This window comes from Ursus americanus, chromosome 6, assembly GCF_024610735.1.
Source record: "Ursus americanus isolate L20-20 chromosome 6, mUrsAme1.1.p, whole genome shotgun sequence".
Taxonomy (NCBI): Eukaryota; Metazoa; Chordata; class Mammalia; order Carnivora; family Ursidae; genus Ursus; species Ursus americanus.
In genome coordinates, this window is record NC_142132.1 from 64,556,530 (window position 1) to 64,576,475 (window position 19,946).

The following is a 19,946-nucleotide window of genomic DNA, read 5'->3' on the forward strand; positions in this document are numbered from 1 at the left end:
TACAATGTTACAAGAAAGTAAAAGTAAAAGAAAGTAAAAGAAATAACTGTTCTTTAAGCCACCAAATCATTGGGTTTCTTTGCTATAACAGGTTAGCCTTTTGCTCTAATAGAGTACCAGGGGAAATAAAACATTTCAAACACATGCAATAAAATAGTATGTAGAAAACCAGGTAAATGTCTGATCACATTTATTGTGATAATAAATAAATAAATCACATTTACTGAAATGTGACCCTGTAGGAGAAGTTTAAGTGTAAAAGACACAACTACTATTACAGCTCCAAATCTGGAACGATGTATTCTGATAACCTTAGTAGTTGTTAAATTACAAGTTAAACCCTTTGTGAGAATCTACCAAATCTAATTCTTAAAAGCTTTTTTATTCTTAAAGATTTATCTTTTAATTTCAAAATTTTTTGTGAGAAAAATTAAATTTAGTATAAGCATTTATTATGATTTTACATACATTTTAATGGTACAAAAAACAAACATATAAAAGTCTCATGCTCCTCCTCCAATGTCCTCTCTAGGGAAAGCCAGTACAAAGCTTAGATGTTATAAAATAATAAGGGCGATCAAATTTTAAAGTCAACTCCAGAGAGGTTTTAATTTTGGTTTGTGATACACACCTAAAGTCAAAACCAAGACATATTCCAATAATAAGGCTCAGATAGAGCCTTCATATTGCCTAACTCTAAGAAAAGAAAATTATTTTCTCATAGATGTTAATGACTAGCAATGTGGCCTATTTCCTGTTCTTAAATGCTTCCCAAAATGTCATTATGTGAAACTGGAAAATGTGTGAAAATAGAAGAAAGTTCCTGGAGAACAATTCAATACTTCTCCATTACTTCATTCTACTACAGATGAACTCTAATGTCTACTCCTGTCTGGTCAAAACACTGAAAATTACTCTTCTAGATTTGGAATGTTGGCCTTTTATTAAGTCACAGGTTTCTTTCCAAATCCTGTATGGACACTTATCAGGAAGACGCTCTACTGAACTAAAGAAGAAATTAAAAAGATGAAAACTATTCCCATTTAGTTTTTCAGGGACTTCCCTAACCTGTGACCAAGAATGGAATCTATGATTCCAACTCATGGTTTGTTGGACGCACATATGTTCCTGCATTCAAACATGTGTTTCTATTTAAACTGTTGGAATGTATATATGGCTCCACAAAGGGTGATAAATATTAGCAAATCTTCTAAGAATGAAGGCCCTTTATGACCACATACGCCATGTTTTGATTCAGTTTTTCAAACGTCTCAGTCACACAAAGCTGAACAATCTGCTTTTTACATCTATCCACAAGTTAGAGAACAATGAAGTAAAATCCTTCCACAGGTTGTATCTATCTGTATCTTCACGGCCAACCCAAGGTAGATCTGTGATTTCTGCTAGTTGTCTTTTCTTTTCTTCCCTCATGGCAAGCCTGCCTTAGATAGAGGCAGCGGATTCTGACATGTCCAGGTAATGGTAAGTTGGATATTAACCATTATGAGATAATGCCAAGTAAGGGGTTTCAGGAATAGTACAGAAACATCAACAGATGAGCCTAAAGAGGGGGTGGAAAGCTGTGGTCTGACACATTCAATTTGCCCAGCATAGCATTTTTAAATTTTTAAAATTTAAGTCCCTTTAGGAAAGCCCGCCCATACAAATAAGATACTTCATAAGATATTATATCTCACCATGAACCATGAACCCTGCAGATGTCATGTGTGCAAGCCAAATGTCTGAGTGTGAATGTCACAGGAATACTTCCAAACCCATTTAGCCATCTTACATTTTCTTTGCCCAGAATGCCCTCCCAGACTGAAGCCTACCTCTTCACTGAACTACTACTCTTAAGTACTCAATAAGTCCTTTCTTATCTCCTCAAGCCCCAGTCAAGTGCTTAACCCTCTATGGCCCCACACTCTCCTGCTATTTTTATGACTTTACTGTCGGACACCAGGCTAATTCTTTCAGGCCAAGGACCATGCCTTGCTCATTTTAGTCTCACTAGTGTGTGGAATACAGTAGGTGGTAAACGAATACTTTCAGAATGAAGAAATGGCAATACAAGTATCGGCTGAAGATATTTGCTTCCATATTCTTGGCAGAGAATCCAGAAAATGATGACACTGACAAAAAAGAAAAACTGTAGATGACACAGAGCAAGAAAATCCAGAGGCTGTAAGGGCCACACCTGGTTACACACAGGTGGTTTCCAAAGGCTGACGACCCTCTACAGCATTATTTAACCTCGTCTATAGTTGCTGCTTTATTTCACTCCAGGACATCGGTATATTTACTGCTGCACACATGCTTTCTGGATCCCAACAACAAAGACACAAATATAGTAAGTCCAAATAAATGAAAGAAGAACATGAACTTGAGTCAATTTCTTGGAAAGGACAGGCATCTTCCCTTACACAAAACACTTATTTTAAAATAGAGCTGACTAGAAACAATCAGTCGCTAATCATAGTTTCTCATATTCATTTTTCAATCAGGTCCACTCCTATTTCCCTTTGCTATATAAGGCTAGCCAGACTGGCTTCAGTGAAGTTCAGAACTCTCAGAGGACAGTCAGGGACACGCTGGCCATGGTCACCAATCGTGAGCAAGCAGATCTAAAGGTGCATCTGTCATCGATTATATTACCCCACCCACCGTCACGCTTACCGGAAATGAGGAAAGCTGGGAAGGATTGCCCTCCAGTCCCAGGTCAGGCATGTATGTGGGGAAAGAAGCAACAGGGGGTAGCAGTGAAAGAAGATAATCAGGAGAGCACACCTGAGGCAGCCTTTATTACCTCTTTGCCTCCAAGCAAAAATGTCATTAGAGTTGCTCAGGAGGAGCAAGAAGTTAGAACGGTTACTTCCCAAACAGCATCTCACCCTTCTGCCCTGAGCATCTCCAGCTGTCTCTTCAAAACCTATTCCCCTTCATATGGAAGAGGAGCTTTCAGGGGCCTCGAGTGTAACCACTGAGACACACTGATTTCTCCTCAATTATCACGAAGGCAGGAGTATGAAGCAACTTACCTTCTGAAAAAAGTCTTCCCCACTTTTGCCTTTTCCTTCGGCAGCAGCTGCAAATAAAAATGTATACATTTAAAATAGTTTCTTTTTTTCAACCTATGTATTCAAAAACCTCTCAAGTATCAAGTATGAGAATAAAAAAGTAATAAGCAAGATGTCATTCTTGCTCTCCCAAAGCTCAGTGCCTGCCTGAACAGGCCTCGTCTGATGCAAAGTCACAAAAAAAAAGAAAAAAAAAAAAAAAAAACACCAACAAAACTACAAACATTAATTCAATCAAATGTACATCTTTAGATGATTTCACTTTTTTTTTGTCTGAAAGACTCAGGTCTCTCTTTTCACACACAGATGAAAGTAATCTCATCCTTTCATAATTCAGGAACGACATGAACAAATGCAACTACCAATATCATCACCTATGGTGCTCGAAGCACTTCCTATCTGCAACCAGTCCCAGGCATGAGGTTGCCTTTTCAACCGGCGGCTCATCCCACAAGGCCTACACTCTTAGCTCTTTGTTCTGTGCTTTGCAATGACTATATCATCTACTTGGGTTTCAGCTGCCATCATACCACTTTAATTCACTCCTTAATTCACATTTATAAGAGAGAGACAAAACCACATGAGGATGAAATAGTAATAGTGAGGGTCACAGACAACAATAAAACTTCATGTGAGATTAATTAGAAAGTCATTACATTTGAACAATCATTTTTATATCTAAACGGCAGCCTGTAATACAGGAGAAACCCAGGTCTCTGGGTCTCTACATTCAAAAGTCTTACAACTCTGTGAACCTTCTTTTTAATATGTGGAGAGGAGTAAGCAATTTGACTAAAAGGAGAGAGGGGACAAAGAGCCAATAGCATCTGGCTTGCAAAAGCCTCAAACTGCATCTTTCAGAAGGCAAACACCAGGGGCGCCTGGGTGGCTCAGTCAGTTAAGCACCTGACTCTTGATTTTGCTCAAGTCATGATATTAGAGTCGTGAGATTGAGCCTGGTGTTGGGCTCTGCACTGGGCATGCAGCCTGCTTAAGATCCTCTCTCTCCCCGCCCTTCCCCTCCTCCTCCCTGACACCCACCCCAACTCATGCTGTCTTTCTCTCTCAAAAAAAAAAAGGGGGGGGGAAGCAAACACCAAACAGGTTTCAAATTCAGGTGAAGGGTGGAACACTGGTTAACTGGAGAAGCCACCCCCAGGCCAAGACAAGGAAATGAGCTGGAGCAAGAACTCCTGGACAATGAAATCTGAAAGACCATGGTACCCCAAACACTATTGGTCAATACTGCCGAGGGACACTGTGTGTACATGCATATGCGTATGTGTGTCCAGGACACTTATTAAAATTATTAAAGACTCTTCTGTGTCAACTATACCTCAATTTAAGAAAATTATTAATGACCCAAGAAATGTGGCAGGTCATTCTGTTAGGTAAGAAGACTCAAAACTCCAAGAAATTCCCTCAAAGAAATAGCAAGTATTAAAATTTAAATTTTTTCACCAACTTTAATTTCACAGTTAAATATAAGACACCTTCTAGAATCTTGTAAAAATTTGTGTTTTTATCAACATGTTTTCATCCAAAAAACAGAATACAGAGTACATTTTCTGTGATTTCCAAAGACAGTTTGAGGAAATGTATGAAAACAAGAGCTAGGGGCACTAGGTGACTCAGGCAGTTAAGCATCTGCCTTCAGCTCAGGTCATGATCTCAGGGTCCTGGGATCGTCCTGCATTGGGCTCCCTACTCAGTAGGGAGCCTGCTTTTCCCTCTCCCTCTCCCCATTCTCATGCTCTCTCTCAAGCGCTCTCTCTCTCTCTCAAAAAAAAATAATATCTTAAAAAAAAAAAGAACGAAAGAAAACAAGAACTAAAAAGAAACAAAAACTTTAAAACACTATTCTAATGGCAGGCTAAACAACAGCCCCTCAAAGACATTCATGTCCTAACTCCTGGAACCTATAAATATGTTATTTTATGTGGCAAAAGGGATTTTGCAGGTGTGATTAAATTAAAGGTCCTGAGATAGGGAGATGATCCTGAATTACCCAGGTGGGCCCAAGGTCATCACAAGGTCCTTGTAAGAGGGAAGCAGGAAGGTAAGAATCCAAGAAAGTGATGTGACAATAGAAACAGAGGGAGAGCAAGACATTTACCAAAGAATGGAGAGGTCAGTGGAGAAATATATTAGAGATGCTACACTGCTGGCTTGGAAGATGGCCAAAGGGTGCCACGAGCTAAGGAACATAAGTGGCCTCTAGAAGCTGGGAAAGGCAAGGAAATGGATTCTCCCCTGGAGCCTCTGGAGGGAGCATGGCCGTGCCAACACCTTGATATATGCCAGTGAAATCCATCCTTTTGAACGCTGGAACTATATGAATAAACTTATGTTGTTAACCATAAAACTTGTAATTTATTACAGCAGCAAAAACAAAACATGCAAATAATGCTAATATCATTTTAAACTTTACTTTCCGCACAAATACCATACCTCCAACAGCATGAACTCAGCACAGAAACCGAGCAAAGACATATGAGCCTTTGAATCACACATTTCCACAAACAGGTTCCTGGAAGTTAACTCCACAAATTATGATTTTCACTCTCTAATTTGGAAATATGTCAATATTAAAACTTTTTAAAAAAAGAACATAAAAAGCAGGGGCGTCTGGGTGGCTCAGTCAGTTGAACACCTGGCTCTTGATCTCAGCTCAGGTCTTGATCTTGGGATTGTGAGTTCAGGCCCTGCACTGGGTTCCACACTGGGCATGGAGACTACTTAAAAAATAAAAATAAATTTTTAAAAATTAAAAAAAAAAAAACATAAAAAGCAAATTTGACCAAAAAAACAAAGCTTATACTTTCTAAATAAACTGGAAAATGTGGGTGATCCTAGCTAGAGGGGCTACCTAGGCAAGACAAAAGGTTTAATGACACAAACCTAATAAGTGCCTTGGGGGCACTTCAAACTCAGCCACCTCGTGGGCTTTCTCTTTATCTCTAAAGCAAAAAATAGTTTGAAAGGGCCCTACTCAATGACAAAATCACTTGGCGATCAAAATTGCATAGCATGGCACAAAGATGTGAAAAACTTCTAGTGACACTGAGGAAACTTTATAATCAAAGATATTTTAGAATCTTTAGATTCTAAAGAAATTTAGAATCGAAGATATTTTTAAAGGACTATCAAGCAAGACAGACCTATCAAGATGCCTTTCACCCACATGGAACTCCTTCACAACGTAGAATTCATCTTTTTAAATTTCATAATACAATTACATTTTATTACAGACATTTCCTTTAGGACACATTTTTCTCATGATAAACTCAATATGTCAGAACCTTGAAATGCCCCTTCATTCCAAGTCCAGCTAAACAGACTTCACAGAGTGGCCTTTCAATCCCTGGATGAATAAAAAAAGGGGGAGAGGATTTTCCTTAGACTCAAATTATAATTAACTATGTTCCAGAAAAACATCTAAAATTTAAAAGAAACCTGCACCTTTAGCAACCTTAGCAGTTCAAGGGAAAGAGGAGGCAGGGATACTCACTGGCACCAAAAATGCTCACGCCAAAGTTCTTTGGCCTTTTTCATTCCAAGTATTTGCATATAAGAAACTCCACATCTGAGCCTGATTTCCTCCTAAATCCTGAGTAGTGTCCATTCCTTAAGCCCAAGTACCCTAGTGAAAGACTCTGACCAGATACTTAGTGAGATCGTTGTCTCAGGCACAAACCGTGGTAAGTCCACATCATGGGCACTCTACAGTAACTATCTCATTTCCAGGTGGCTGGGTCTCCTGCTGGACTTTTACTGACCCCATGCAAGCAAGCTATCAAGGCCACAGAAGCCAATTAAGGGAGAACAACATAACACCAAAAGTATTCTCTCTGCCACTCCAACACGGGATCTTCTCTGCTCAAATTTGAGAGCTTAATTCTCAAATAGTCCAAATTCCTCAGTATTAAAATATAAACTCCTCTGAAGAAGTGAGAGATCATGGGGAAGAGGTTTGCAGATTATTTACTTCTCAATATAAACTTAGGTATTTAATAAGTTCATTTTACAGATTCAGAAAAGAACAAAAAGAAGTTCACTTTCATTCCACGAATATTTAAGTCCTGTGCTGGTCAGTCAAAATTGTCAAGGCCCTGACCTCATTCAGCTTACAGTCTTGGCCCATATATTCACAGCCACCCACTAGTAAGATAGAGCCAAAATCAAAATTTGATTTTAGTGACAACTTCCCGAAGATCTTTTCATGGTCACAACTCCATCCAAACTAAACTTAACAGAAACTTAATTTAGCTAGTCTCGTTCAGGACAAGGTACTAAAAAGCTACACATTTTACCCTTAAGCCAACATTACACTTGGGCAGCTTCTGCCACGCCTGAAGAGACAAGGATGCTTTGAGGAAGACCACTGAAGAGTTGGATTTAAAAAAAGAAAAAAATATGAGATATGATAATATCTTGACTCAACGGTTGTCTTTTCACTATGGCTGGAGGGGCAAATGCTGCCTGGGCAATGAGCCACGCCATCCTGATGTTGTGGCCTTCTTTGACCTCTGAAGTCTGACTATATTCTGTGGTGTCACAGTTCCACTGAGTCTTCATATTCTCATACACCAATACACCCTCATCTTTTTTATCCCATAGTATCACGAACACACACAAAATGATTTAGCAAGCTTTTTCTGTCTCTAGAAGATGACTTCTGCCTGATGTTCCAAAATTTAATCATTTGATTGTAAAAACCCTGGATTATTCTTGCCAACGAAAGCAATTGTCTTTATTTTCATGACACAGAACTGCAGGAATAAATTACTTCAGTACTACTGAAACATGGCTTCACAGATTGTGCAGGTAAAGCATTTCATATTTTAAGCTGAACGATTCATTTTTATGTTTATTATAATTTCTTCAACGCTTTGCCATATTTTATTTGATATTTTTGCTTCACAAGAAATATGGGACGGCAAAATCCATAGCCAATAAAAACAGCAAAAGTTGAAACAGGTGTAAACTATTATACTTCCCCAAACTACAGGGCAAATCTAGTTAATTACTGAATTAAAGGGGGGAAGAAAGCTCAATTTTAAATTCTTCATAGGGCATATGGAAACTTGTTTAAATATCCCTTTCACTCTAAAATGCTTTTCCATTATAACATCTGATGCTTTCTGGAGTCAAATCTAAAAACACAAGGACTGTGTATTCATATTTAAAACACAGTGTGGAATATCTTTAAACACTGTCTGGATAGGCAGTGGGTTTTTCCCCAAGCCTGCAGAATCTGAGCCAAACAAAACAAAACAAACAAACAAAAAACAGTTCAATATAAAAATAAATGAGAAATAATTCAACTCTATAAAGATTCAAGGCATTTCTCCCTTTTTCTTAACACAACCCAACTGTAGCTCGTTTGCAACTAAGAAGGCTGTTGTTCGTGAAGGTCACCTGAAAAATAAATGTGAACATTCAGGTAGCTAATTCTCCTGCAAAAATACTGAAATTTTAAAACATTCACTTATCAGATCAATTTAATCAATATCTAAAAGAGCTATGCGAGATGTTTTATTCTGTATATTACCGTTTTCAGAAAACTTCCATGACAATTGGGCCAATTTCGCTGAAAGAGGAAAACACAAAAAGATGCAGAAGATGCAGTTATTATATACTCCTAAAGAACTTTTTATGTTCATGAATCATATCTAACACTCTAGAGTGGCAGAGTTCTAAGAATTGATTGAATAGTAGTCATTAAGCCTATTTTTAAAGTTCCTTCAATTCTCAAAGTCATTCAAATACCTAGTAAACTGAAAAACACTCCAGGTTTAAAATCAGTAAAGAACAGTGGCTTCTGAAAGTTATGTATCACAGTGTGTGTGAGGATTTTCAGACCTCATCTTTCCTAAAACTCTCTACCTGCTTTCAGAGTCCACAATGAACAAATCAAACTCACCTGCTTTAAAAAAAATTTAAAAAAACAAAAACAAGAAAAGCATGTAGGCCTGTAGAGAAAAATCAAGAACAGACAAAAATATTTTTTTCCTTAAAATAGTGGTTGGTAGTTTGAGGATGATTTTCTTCTTCAGTTTAATGCTCTTCTTAAATACTGTTTTTTGTTGTTTTTGTTGTTTTGCTGTTAAAAATCCCCATGTTCAGAAGAGACTGGAGGAAGATGGTATAGTGGAGTAGAAGGTCCCTAGGATTGACTCATCCCAGACATACAACTAGATAACTATCAAATCATCCTAAATACTCCAGGAATTGACCTGAAGACCATCAGAACAAACTCCACAAGTAAAGGTAGAGAAGACGCCACATCAAAGAGTACATGCAGCATACACTGGAGACCCTCCCTCAAGTATCAGGCCCTTGAGAACAACCCTGCAGGGCACTACAGAACCTCTTTTTCATAACACCATTACTTTGAAGAGCAGGAAACATAGTTGACTTTTCTAACACAGAGAAGCAGGCATGGAAACTTAGACGAAATGAGAAGACAGAGGAATTTGTCCCAAATGGAAGAACAAGACTAAGCCACAGCCAGAGATCTAAATGAAACAGATATAACTAACATGCCTGATAAAGAATTTAAAGTAATGATCATCAATAGACTAGAGAAAAGAGTGGAAGACATGAGTGAGACCCTTAACACAGAGATAAGAAGTAAAATAGAAGAGATAAAAGGCTCAATAAACAAAATTTGAAACATGCTTGATAGAATAAACAGCAGGCTGGGGGGGGGGGCTTGCATGGCTCAGTCGGTTAAGCGTCAGCCTTTGGCTCAGGTCATGATCTCAGGGTTCTGGGATTGAGCCCCACGTTGGGCTCCCTCCTCGTCAGAGAGCCTGCTTCTCCCTCCCCCTTTGCATGCTGCTCCCCCTGCTATGTGCACTCCCTCTCTCTGACAAAATATTTTTTAAAAGAGAAAGAAAGAAAGAAAGAAAGAAAGAAAGAAAGAAAGAAAGAAAGAAAGAAAGAAAGAAAGAAGAGAGAGAGAGAGAAAGAAAGAAAGAAAGAAAGAAAGAAAGAAAGAAAGAAAGGAAGGAAGGAAGGAAGAAAGAGAAAAAACAGCAGGCTGGAAGAAGCAGAGGAAGAAATCAATGACTTAGAAGACAGAGTAATGAAAAGTAATCAAGCTGAACAACAGAGAAAAAAGAATTATACACAAGGAAAATCGACATAAGGAACTCAGTGACGCCATCAAACGTAATAATATTCTTATTATAGGAGTCCTCGAAGACAATGAGAGCAAAAGAGGGCAGAAAATTTATTTGAAGAGATAATAGCTGAAAACTTCCCTAATCTGGGGAAGGAAACAGATATCCAGATCCAGGAGGCACAGAGAACACCCAACAAAATCAACAAAAGTAGATCCACACCAAAATATATTGTAATTAAAATTGCAAAATAGGGGCACCTGGGTGGCGCAGTCGTTAAGCATCTGCCTTCAGCTCAGGGCATGATCCCGGCGTTATGGGATCGAGCCCCACATCAGGCTCCTCCGCTATGAGCCTGCTTCTTCCTCTCCCACTCCCCCTGCTTGTGTTCCCTCTCTCGCTGGCTGTCTCTATCTCTGTTAAATAAATTAATAAAATCTTTTAAAAAAATAAAATAAAATAAAATAAAATAAAATTGCGAAATATAATGATAAAGAAAAAATTTTAAAAGCAACAAAAGAAGGCAGTAATTTACAAGGAAAACCTAAAAGGCAGAAACTTTCTAAGCCAGAAGGGAGCGGCATCATATATTGAAAGTGCTGAATGGGAAAAATCTGCAGCCAAGTATATTCTATCCAGCAAGGCTGTCACTCAGAATAGTACAGATAGAGAATTTTTCAGACAAAAACTAAAGGAGTTCCTGACACTGCAAGAAATACTAAAGGGTACCCTGTAAATGGAAAGACCAAATGTGACAGTATGAAGAAAGAAAACACAAAAGCAGTAAAAATGAGTATTTCTGTAAAAAAAAAAAAAATTCAGTCAAGGAACTCATAAAAGGATGTAAAATATGACAACATATACCTAAAACATGGGCAGAAGAGGAGTAAAGAATGGTTCAAACTGAAATGCCCATCAATTTCATATAGACCGCTCTATGCAGAACATGTTATATACCAACCTAATGGTAACCACAAATCGAAAATCACTAATATATATGCAAAGAACAAAGAGAAGGAAATCCAAATATATCACTAAGCAAAACCAGAAAAGCAGGAAACAGAGAAAGACAAGAAAGGATCAGAGAAAATCTTCAGAAACAACCACAAAACAAATAATAAAATGGCAATAAACATACATCTATCAAAAACTACTTTGATGGTAAATGGACTAAACGCTCCAACCAAAAGACAGAGGATGACAGAATGGATTAAAAAAACCAAAACCCACCTATACGTTGCCTACAAGAGAATCATTTTAGACCTAACACCTGCAGATGGAAAGTGAGGAAATGAAGAAATATTTATCGTGCAAATAGAGGGCAGAAAAAAGCCAAAATAATGATACTTATATTGGACAAAACAGACTTTAAAACAAACCCTGTAACAGGAGACAAAAAAGGACACTATATAATAATGAAGGGGACAATCCATCAATACAATAACTGTAATATTTATGCATCAACATAGACGCACCCAAACAAATAAAACAATAACAAACATCAAAGAACTAATTGATAATATTATAATAATAGTAGGGGACTTTAACACCCCACTTAAATCAATAGACAGATCATCTAAACAGAAAATCAAGAAAACAATGGCTTTGCATGACACACCAGACCAGATGGATTTAACAGATATATCTGAATATTCCATCCTAAAACAGCAGAATCCACAATCTTTACAAGTGCATATGTAGCATGCTCTAGAATAGATCACATATTAGGCCACAAAACCAACTTCAACAAATGCAAAAAGACTGAAGTCATATCACGCATCTTTTCTGACCAAAAGGCTATGAAAATAGAAGTCAACCATAAGAAAAATCTGGAAAGACCACAAATACATGGAAGTTAAATAACATGCTACTAACCAATGAATGAGTCAATCAGGAAATAAAAGAAAATAATTTTAAAGTACATGGAGACAAATGAAAATGAAACACAATGGTTCAAAACCTTTGGGATGCAGCAAAAGTGGTTCCAAGAGGTAAGTTTATAGCAATACAGATCTACCTCAAGAAACAACAAAAATCTCAAACAACCTTACACCTAAAGAAAGAACAACAAACAAAGCCTAAAACCAACAAAAGGAAGGAAATAACCAAGACTAGAGCAGGTGGGGCACTGGCTGGCTCAATTGGTTAAGCATCTGACTTCAGCTCAGGTCATAATTCTAGGGTCCTGGACTCAAGCCCAGCATCGGGCTCCCCGCTCAGCGGGGAGTCTACTTCTCCCTCTCCCTCTGCCTCTCCCCCTCGCTCATGCTCTCTCTCTCTCTCAAATAAAATCTTTAAAAAAAAAAAAAAAGAGACAAGCAGAAATACATGATATAGAAACTTAAAAAACAATAAAAGAGATCAATGAAACCAGGAGCTAGTTTTTTTAAAAAAAATCAAAAAAATTAATAAACCTCTAGCCAGACTTATCAAAAGACAAAGGACTCAAATAAATAAAATCACAAATAAGAGCAGAGAAATAACCAACACCACAGAAAAACAAAAAATCCTAAGAGAACATTATGAAAAACTATATGCCAACAAATTGGACAACCTAAAAGAAATGGGTAAATTCCTAGAAACATATAAACTACCAAAACTGAAACAGGAAGAAATAGAAAATTTGACCAGACCAAAACCAGCAAAGAAACTGAATCAGTAACCAAAAAAAAAAAAAAAAAAAATCCCAACAAACAAAAGTCCAGGACCAGATGGCTTCACAGCCAAATTCCACCAAACATTTGGAAAGTTAATATCTATTCTTCCCAAACTATTCCAAAAAAACAGAAAAGGAGCAAAAACTTGCAAATTCACTCTATGAAGCCAGCATTACTCTGATACCAAAACCAGATAAAGACACCACAAAACAAGAGAATTACCATCCAATATCTCTGATGTTCATATATGCAAAAATCCTCACCAAAACTAACAAATCAAATCCAACAATATATTAAAAAAATAATTCGCCACGATCAAGTGGGATTTATTCCTGGGTTGCAAGGGTGGTTCAATATTTGCAAATCAATCAACGTCATATATCATATCAATCAGAGAAATGATAGGAACCATATGATCCTTTCCATAGATGCAGAAAAAGCATTTGATAAAGTACAACATCTATTCATGATAAAAGCCCTCAACAAAGTAAGTTTAGAGGGAACATAACTCAACATAATAAAGGCTGTATATCAAAAACCCACAGGGAACACCATATTCCAAAGGGAAAAACTGAGAGCTTTCCCCCTAAGGTCAGGAACAAGACAAGGATGTCCACTCTCACCATTTTTATTCAACATAGTACTGGAAGTCCTAGCCACAGCAATCAGAAAACAAAAAGAAATAAAAGGCAGCCAAATTAGTAAGAAAGAAGTAAAATTTTCACTATTTGCAGATGACATGATACTATATATAGAAAGCCTGAAAGACTCCACCAAATCCTGCTAGAACTGATAAACAAATTCAGTAAAATAACAGGACACAAAATCAATGTACAGAAATCTGTTACTGTGTATACACTAATAATAAAACCGCAGAAAAAGAAATCAAGAAAACAATCCCATTCACAATTGCACAGAAAATAATAAGATACCTAGGAATAAACCGAACCAAAGAAGTGAAAGACCTGTACTCTGAAAACTGTAAAACACTGATGAAAGAAACTGAAGATGACACAAAGAAATGGGAAGACATTGCCTGCTCATGCATTGGAAGAACAAATATTGTTAAAATGTCTATACTACCTAAAGCAACCTACACATTTAATGCAATCCCTATCAAAATATGAACAGCATTTTTCACAGAACTAGAACAATTCTAAAATTTGTATGGAACCACAAAAGACCCCAAATAAGCAAAGCAATCTTGAAAAAGGAAAGCAAAGCTGGAAGCGTCACAATTCCGGACTTCAAGTTGTATTACAAAGTTGCAGTAATCAAAACAGTATGGTACTGGAACAAAAATAGACACATAGATCAATGTAACAGAATAGAAAACCCAGAAATAAACCCACAACTATATGGTCAATTAATCTTTGACAAAGCAGGAAAGAATATTCAATGGGAAAAAGATAGTCTCTTCAACAAATGGTGTTGGGAAACTGGACAGCAACAACCAAAAGAATGAAACTGGACCATTTTTTTATACCACACACAAAAATAAATTCAAAATGGATGAAAGACCTAAATGTAAGTAAGACCTGAAACCATAAAAACCTAGAAGAACGCACAGGCAGTAACTTCTTTGACATCACCTGTCCAACTTTTTTCTAGATAGGTCCCCTGAGGCAAGGGAAATAAAAGCAAAAATAAACTACTGGGACTACATCAAAATAAAAAGCTTCTTCTGCACAGCAAAGGAAACAATTAACAAAACTAAAAGGCAAACTATGGAATGGAAGAACTTCTTTGCAAACAACATATCTTTTGTTTTAAGATTTTATTTATTTATTTGAGAGAAAGAGAGAGAGCACGAGAGCGGGGCAAGAGGCAGAGGAAGAAGCAGACTCCCCGCTGAGCAAGGAGCCCAATGTGGGACTCGATCACAGGACCCCAGGATCATGACCCAAGCCAAAGACAGACGCTTAACCAACTGAGCCACCCAGGCGCCTGCAAACAACATATCTGATAACGGTTAGTATCCAAAGTATATAAAGAACTTACACAATTCAACACTCAAAAAACAAATAATCCAATTTTAAAAATGGGCAGAACACATGAACAGACATTTCTGCAAAGAAGACATCCAGATGGCTAATAGACGAGCATCTACTGCTCATCATCACTCACCATCAAGGAAATACAAATCAAAACTACAATGAGATACCACCTCACACCTGTCAGAATGTCTAAAATCAACAAAACAAGAAACAACAGGTGTTGGCAAGGATGCAGAGAACAGGGAAACCCTCTTGCACTGTTGGTGGGAATGCAAAGTGATACAGCCACTCCAGAAAACAGTGTGGAGTTTCCTCAAAAAAGTTAAAAATAGAAATATCCTACAATCCAGCAATTGCATTACTGGATATTTACCCAAAGAATATAAAAACACTAATTCAAAGGGATACATGCACCCCAATGTCTATAGCAGCATTATTTATAATAGTGAAGTTATGGAAGCAGCCAAGTGTCCATCAACTGATGAGTGGGTAAAGATGATGTGGAATATATATGCAAGGGAATATTATTCAGTCATTAAAAAGAATGAAATCTCAGGGCGCCTGGGTGGCTCAGTCAGTTAAGCATCTGCCTTCGGCTCAGATCACGATCTCAGGGTCCAGGGATCAAGCCCCCCATCAGGCTTCCTGCTCAGCAGGGGATCTGCTTCCCCCCCCCAACCCTACTCGTGTGCTCTCTCTCTCTCTTGCTCACACTCTCTCTCAAATAAATAAAGTCTTCAAAAAAAAAAAAAGAACTCTTGCCATTTGCAACAATATGGATGGAGCTAGAGTGTATTATGCTAAGTGAAACAAGTCTGTCAGAGAAAGACAAATACTATGATTTCACTCATACATGGAATTTAAGAAACAAAAAAAAAAAGCAAAGGGGGAAAAAGGAGAGAGAGACAAATCAAGAAACAGACTCAACTATAGAGAACAAACTGATGGTTACCAGAGGGGAGGTGGGTGGGGGATGGGTGAAATAGGTGATGGGGATTAAGGAGCACACTCGTGATGAGCACAGAGTAACATAAGAAATTGAATCACTATACTGTACAACTGAAACTAATATAATACTGTATGTTAACTGGAATTAAAATAAAAACTCACCCAAAAAATCCCCATGTTCAAAAATGAAATAAACTATTTTTTAAGTAGACTGTGAGACAGGATGTACAGAATTATCTCAGTTCTGTATATAAGAATGTATGCATAGGGGCGCCTGGGTGGCTCAGTCAGTTAAACGTCTGCCTTCAGCTCAGGTCATGATCCCAGGGTCCGGGATCGAGCCCCACATTGGGCTCTCTGCTCAGCAGGGTGCCTGCCTCTCCCTCTCCCTGTACCCCTCCCCCTCCTTGTGCTCTGTCAAATAAATAAATAAATAGAATCTTAAAAAAAAATGAATGTATGCATATACATAGGATGTATATGCTAGGGGAAAAAAGACTTAACGGATAAAATAAACATCAAAATATTAACAATTGTTATTTGAGTGGTGGAATTACTGGGTCATTCATCACTTTCTCCTTTGTATTTTTCAGAATGCCTTTAAATAGCTTAAACTTCTTTTTAATTATAAAAGGAAATCAGGTAACATATTTGAAATCCTTCTTCCTGTTTGAGAGTGAACCAAGGTTGTACTGGTTTGTCACAGCATCATTTTCAGCCCACAAGGTATAAAGCCATCTGGCAAAAGTGTGAAGGTCAAATGTGGATCTAAGCTACCTAAGGGACGGAATGCCTGTGGCAATATCAGACGTGAATAATGGACAACGAAATCATACCAAGCATAGAATATCATAGGCCTTAATTAACCGAGCACTTTCTAAAATGAAATATTGATTCTGTACAACTCTCATGGAGGAGTTCTAACAACTTATGCCCACAGTAGGAAACTTCACAGCTGAAAACACTAAGTCCAATATTTGCAAAACCTCTGTGATTCACAACGAACTATAGTAGCTAGCCTCAAGACAGAAAGAGACACTCTAAGATACATGAACCAAAAAGAGAAAATTTTATGTATACATTTCTTATTATAGACTGCTTACAAGAGGGCCACTTTTCCTGGAAGGTCACATCCAATGAAACATAAAATAAAACAGATAACACCTCATTAATTTACCACATTCTAAACTGGCTCAACAGCTAAGAGGATGAGAGCAAGAAGATGGATCGTCTATTACAATTTGGGTCAAGAGCATGAGCCATTAACTGAACTACACCAATAATCCAAGACATCCTGTGAGATATTTTTTTTTTATTTCATTTCCCACCAAATTTCCAACCAAAATAACAGGAATGACAAAATTTGTGCTGGGGGTGGGGGAGCAGTCCTAATCTATTTTAACAATGGGGACTTCTCTGCCTGTTCATGGTTTATATCTATTAACCCCAACAATTAAGCCCTCTGCAAAATTCCACTAATCAAAATGCAGATTGCAGGGGATTCTTTTACGTGTCGAATCTCTCAGGGCAGTAAAGCTCTGCCATTATTCCAGCGCTGGGGACAACTTAAGACAGTGGTGGCCTTGCCACACTCAAGGCCCCCCAGCAGCCTCAAGCAAAGGCCAGCATTCTCTAGTCTACCGGCTTTTAGTTTCACAAAGCATCTGCTGCTATCGAATGTAGGAAAACAAATATTCAGAAAAATCTGAGAACATCTAAATTACATTATTCATCGCTTCAAACAACGTTTAACTTGAACTCTTCAAGCAACCCTGGCTAAGAGTTTACTCAGACTTCAAATTTATTGACCTGACAGTGAAGACTTCCTTGTGGACTGATGACCCTAACATACGTCAATGTACTTTCAGTCCAACTGTTAAACAGAAACTTTGCTCATGTCAAATGTTTAGCCTTTAGGGCCTATTTCTTCTTACATAAGCAATTCCTGAAGCACCATTTAGTCTGGCCTAGGTCATAAACACTATTTGACAATTTTGAGTATTTACATAGTACTAGTGTTTTTTTTTTTAAATCAATAGTCTTCTAGCTTTATCAAAAGCTAAAGTATGTTCATGGCCTTTACACAGTTTAATGGAATTATCATACACCACAATGAGCTATGCTGGTCTTCCCAGAGAGCTGCACTGTCCAAAACAAGGGCCACTGACCACTTGTGGCTAGTGAGCATTTCAAATATGGCTCGTCCAAATCCAGATATACTGTTAAAAGTCATAAACACACTGGATTTCCAAGACTTAGTACAGAAAAAAGTAAAAATCTCAGTAATCTTTGGATATATGTTGAAACGATACCATTTTTACATATGGGGTTAAAGAATACTGTTATTAAAATTAATCTCAACTGTTTTGTTTCTTTTTCATGTGGTTATAAAATTTTAAGTTACATTTGTGGTTCACATTATATTTCCATTATACAGTGCTACTGTAATAACTTACATAACTGTTACCCAAAGGAGACTGAAAAAGATTCAAGTAGAGAGCATCACGACAGGCTACAAAGGACTGAAAGCAAGGAGTATTTCCAAATAGTGGGCATCAGCAGCTTGAAATCCAAGCTGTACCTGTCTTAACCTCCTGGAAACATTTTGTGGAAGGAAGGAAAATGTTGGTTAGTATGTTGGAGGGTTCGTGAGAGGGTTTAAGAATTAGAGTAGTTTCTGAATAAAATATATGACATTAATAACCACTTCCTTAATATCTAGCTTTGGCCCAACCCAAAACCATGAAACTCTTTAAGAGTTTATGTAGATGGTTATTTAATGGAATGAAGTTTATACTTCTTTTGTGTTTGTAATAACATGGCAATGGGGCAAGCCAACTTGTTTTAAATCAGAACCAAATGTGTTCCAGGCATGCTTACAATTCAGGTTATGTGCAAAAATCTATGAAAGGGCAGTCTGTTTCCCTATTCTCTTCACCGAATGTGTGAGGGGGTACAAGGGCACAAAGATATGCTTGCTTTCATCAAGGCTACTCAAATTCTTCCAAAACACTCATTTATTGATTCATTTAAACAAAACTTATTTAGCACCTGAGGCATATAAAGAGGAGATAAAAACTGTGGAGTCAGAGAAACCTGGGTTCAACTCTAGGTCTGCCAATTCACTAAGGGTGTAACCCCAAGCATGTGACTTAGCCTCTCTAAGGCTCTGTTTTCACCTCAAAAATATGTAAATAAGCACTCTATAAGCATTTAATAAATGGAAGCCATCAACCTTGACCTCAAAGAACTTACAGTCTTAACTATAAATTCTCGAGGTCAGTAATAAAAATGACAAGACTCTAAAAGGTTAAACATTATTTAAGAGTCACAGATAAAAGGAACTCAAAGAATAAACATGGTAGGGAGCTTCTGAGCTGATCCCTTACCATGGGAAAGGACTGAGACATGGGAGATAGGGAAAGTGAATTCTGGGCAGAGAGAATGCTGTGAATACACACATCTGTTCGTCCACTAGATTTCCCTTTATATGACTCAAAGCAATTAAACAGCACCTATTCCTAGAAGGGGCCATAGGTCAGGACAGGAGAGAGAAAGGGAAGCTCCCCATTGACAGGCCGCATGAATACCTCAAGTTGGCTCACACTGATTCTTTACCAGGGGAAGCACCACACCTCAGAGGAGTGTTTGGAAATACGTGAGGTGATGTTGTCATCACAGGATGGCAGCTGGGTACAATGGTGCAGACATTTAGTGTCTAGGGCTGGGAAAACCACAGAGTCTAGCTCAATAAAGAACTGCCCCACCCATCAAACCAATATCACTAGTTAAGCATTACTGGTAGGATATTTCTTTTAGGAATATCCTTTCTTCATGTAATGATCTTCCAAACAATACATATCTATGCTACTTCTACAGTCAGGGAACTACCAAATGGACAGTTGATCTTTCCATACTTTTTCAGGTCGCCAAAAAATTTAACTAGATCACAAAATTTACTTTTTAATTGGACACTTCCAGTAGCTCAAATAAGACAGGTCTGCTTAAATAAACATACCAACTGGGTAAGAGTTATCTAATACTCCAATGAACTACAGGCATACCAACTTGAAGACACACTGCGGGAGAGGGATGCTCATGAAAAAAAATCATCTTCTTGGGCCCACCCACAGATCC

The 19,946-nt window shown here is 37.8% G+C and overlaps 1 protein-coding gene across 5 annotated transcripts in view; it reads right to left on the reverse strand.

Annotated features, from left to right (window-relative positions):
• The window catches only part of BICC1 (BicC family RNA binding protein 1), a 268,196-nt gene that overhangs the window by 167,395 nt on the left and 80,855 nt on the right, over nucleotides 1–19,946 (reverse strand). For all 5 annotated transcript variants that reach the window (XM_045783141.2, XM_045783139.2, XM_045783138.2 and 2 more), the window contains exon 2: nucleotides 3,039–3,085. In XM_045783141.2, the coding sequence (XP_045639097.2) occupies nucleotides 3,039–3,085 (47 nt within the window). The remainder of the gene's footprint in view (nucleotides 1–3,038; nucleotides 3,086–19,946) is intronic.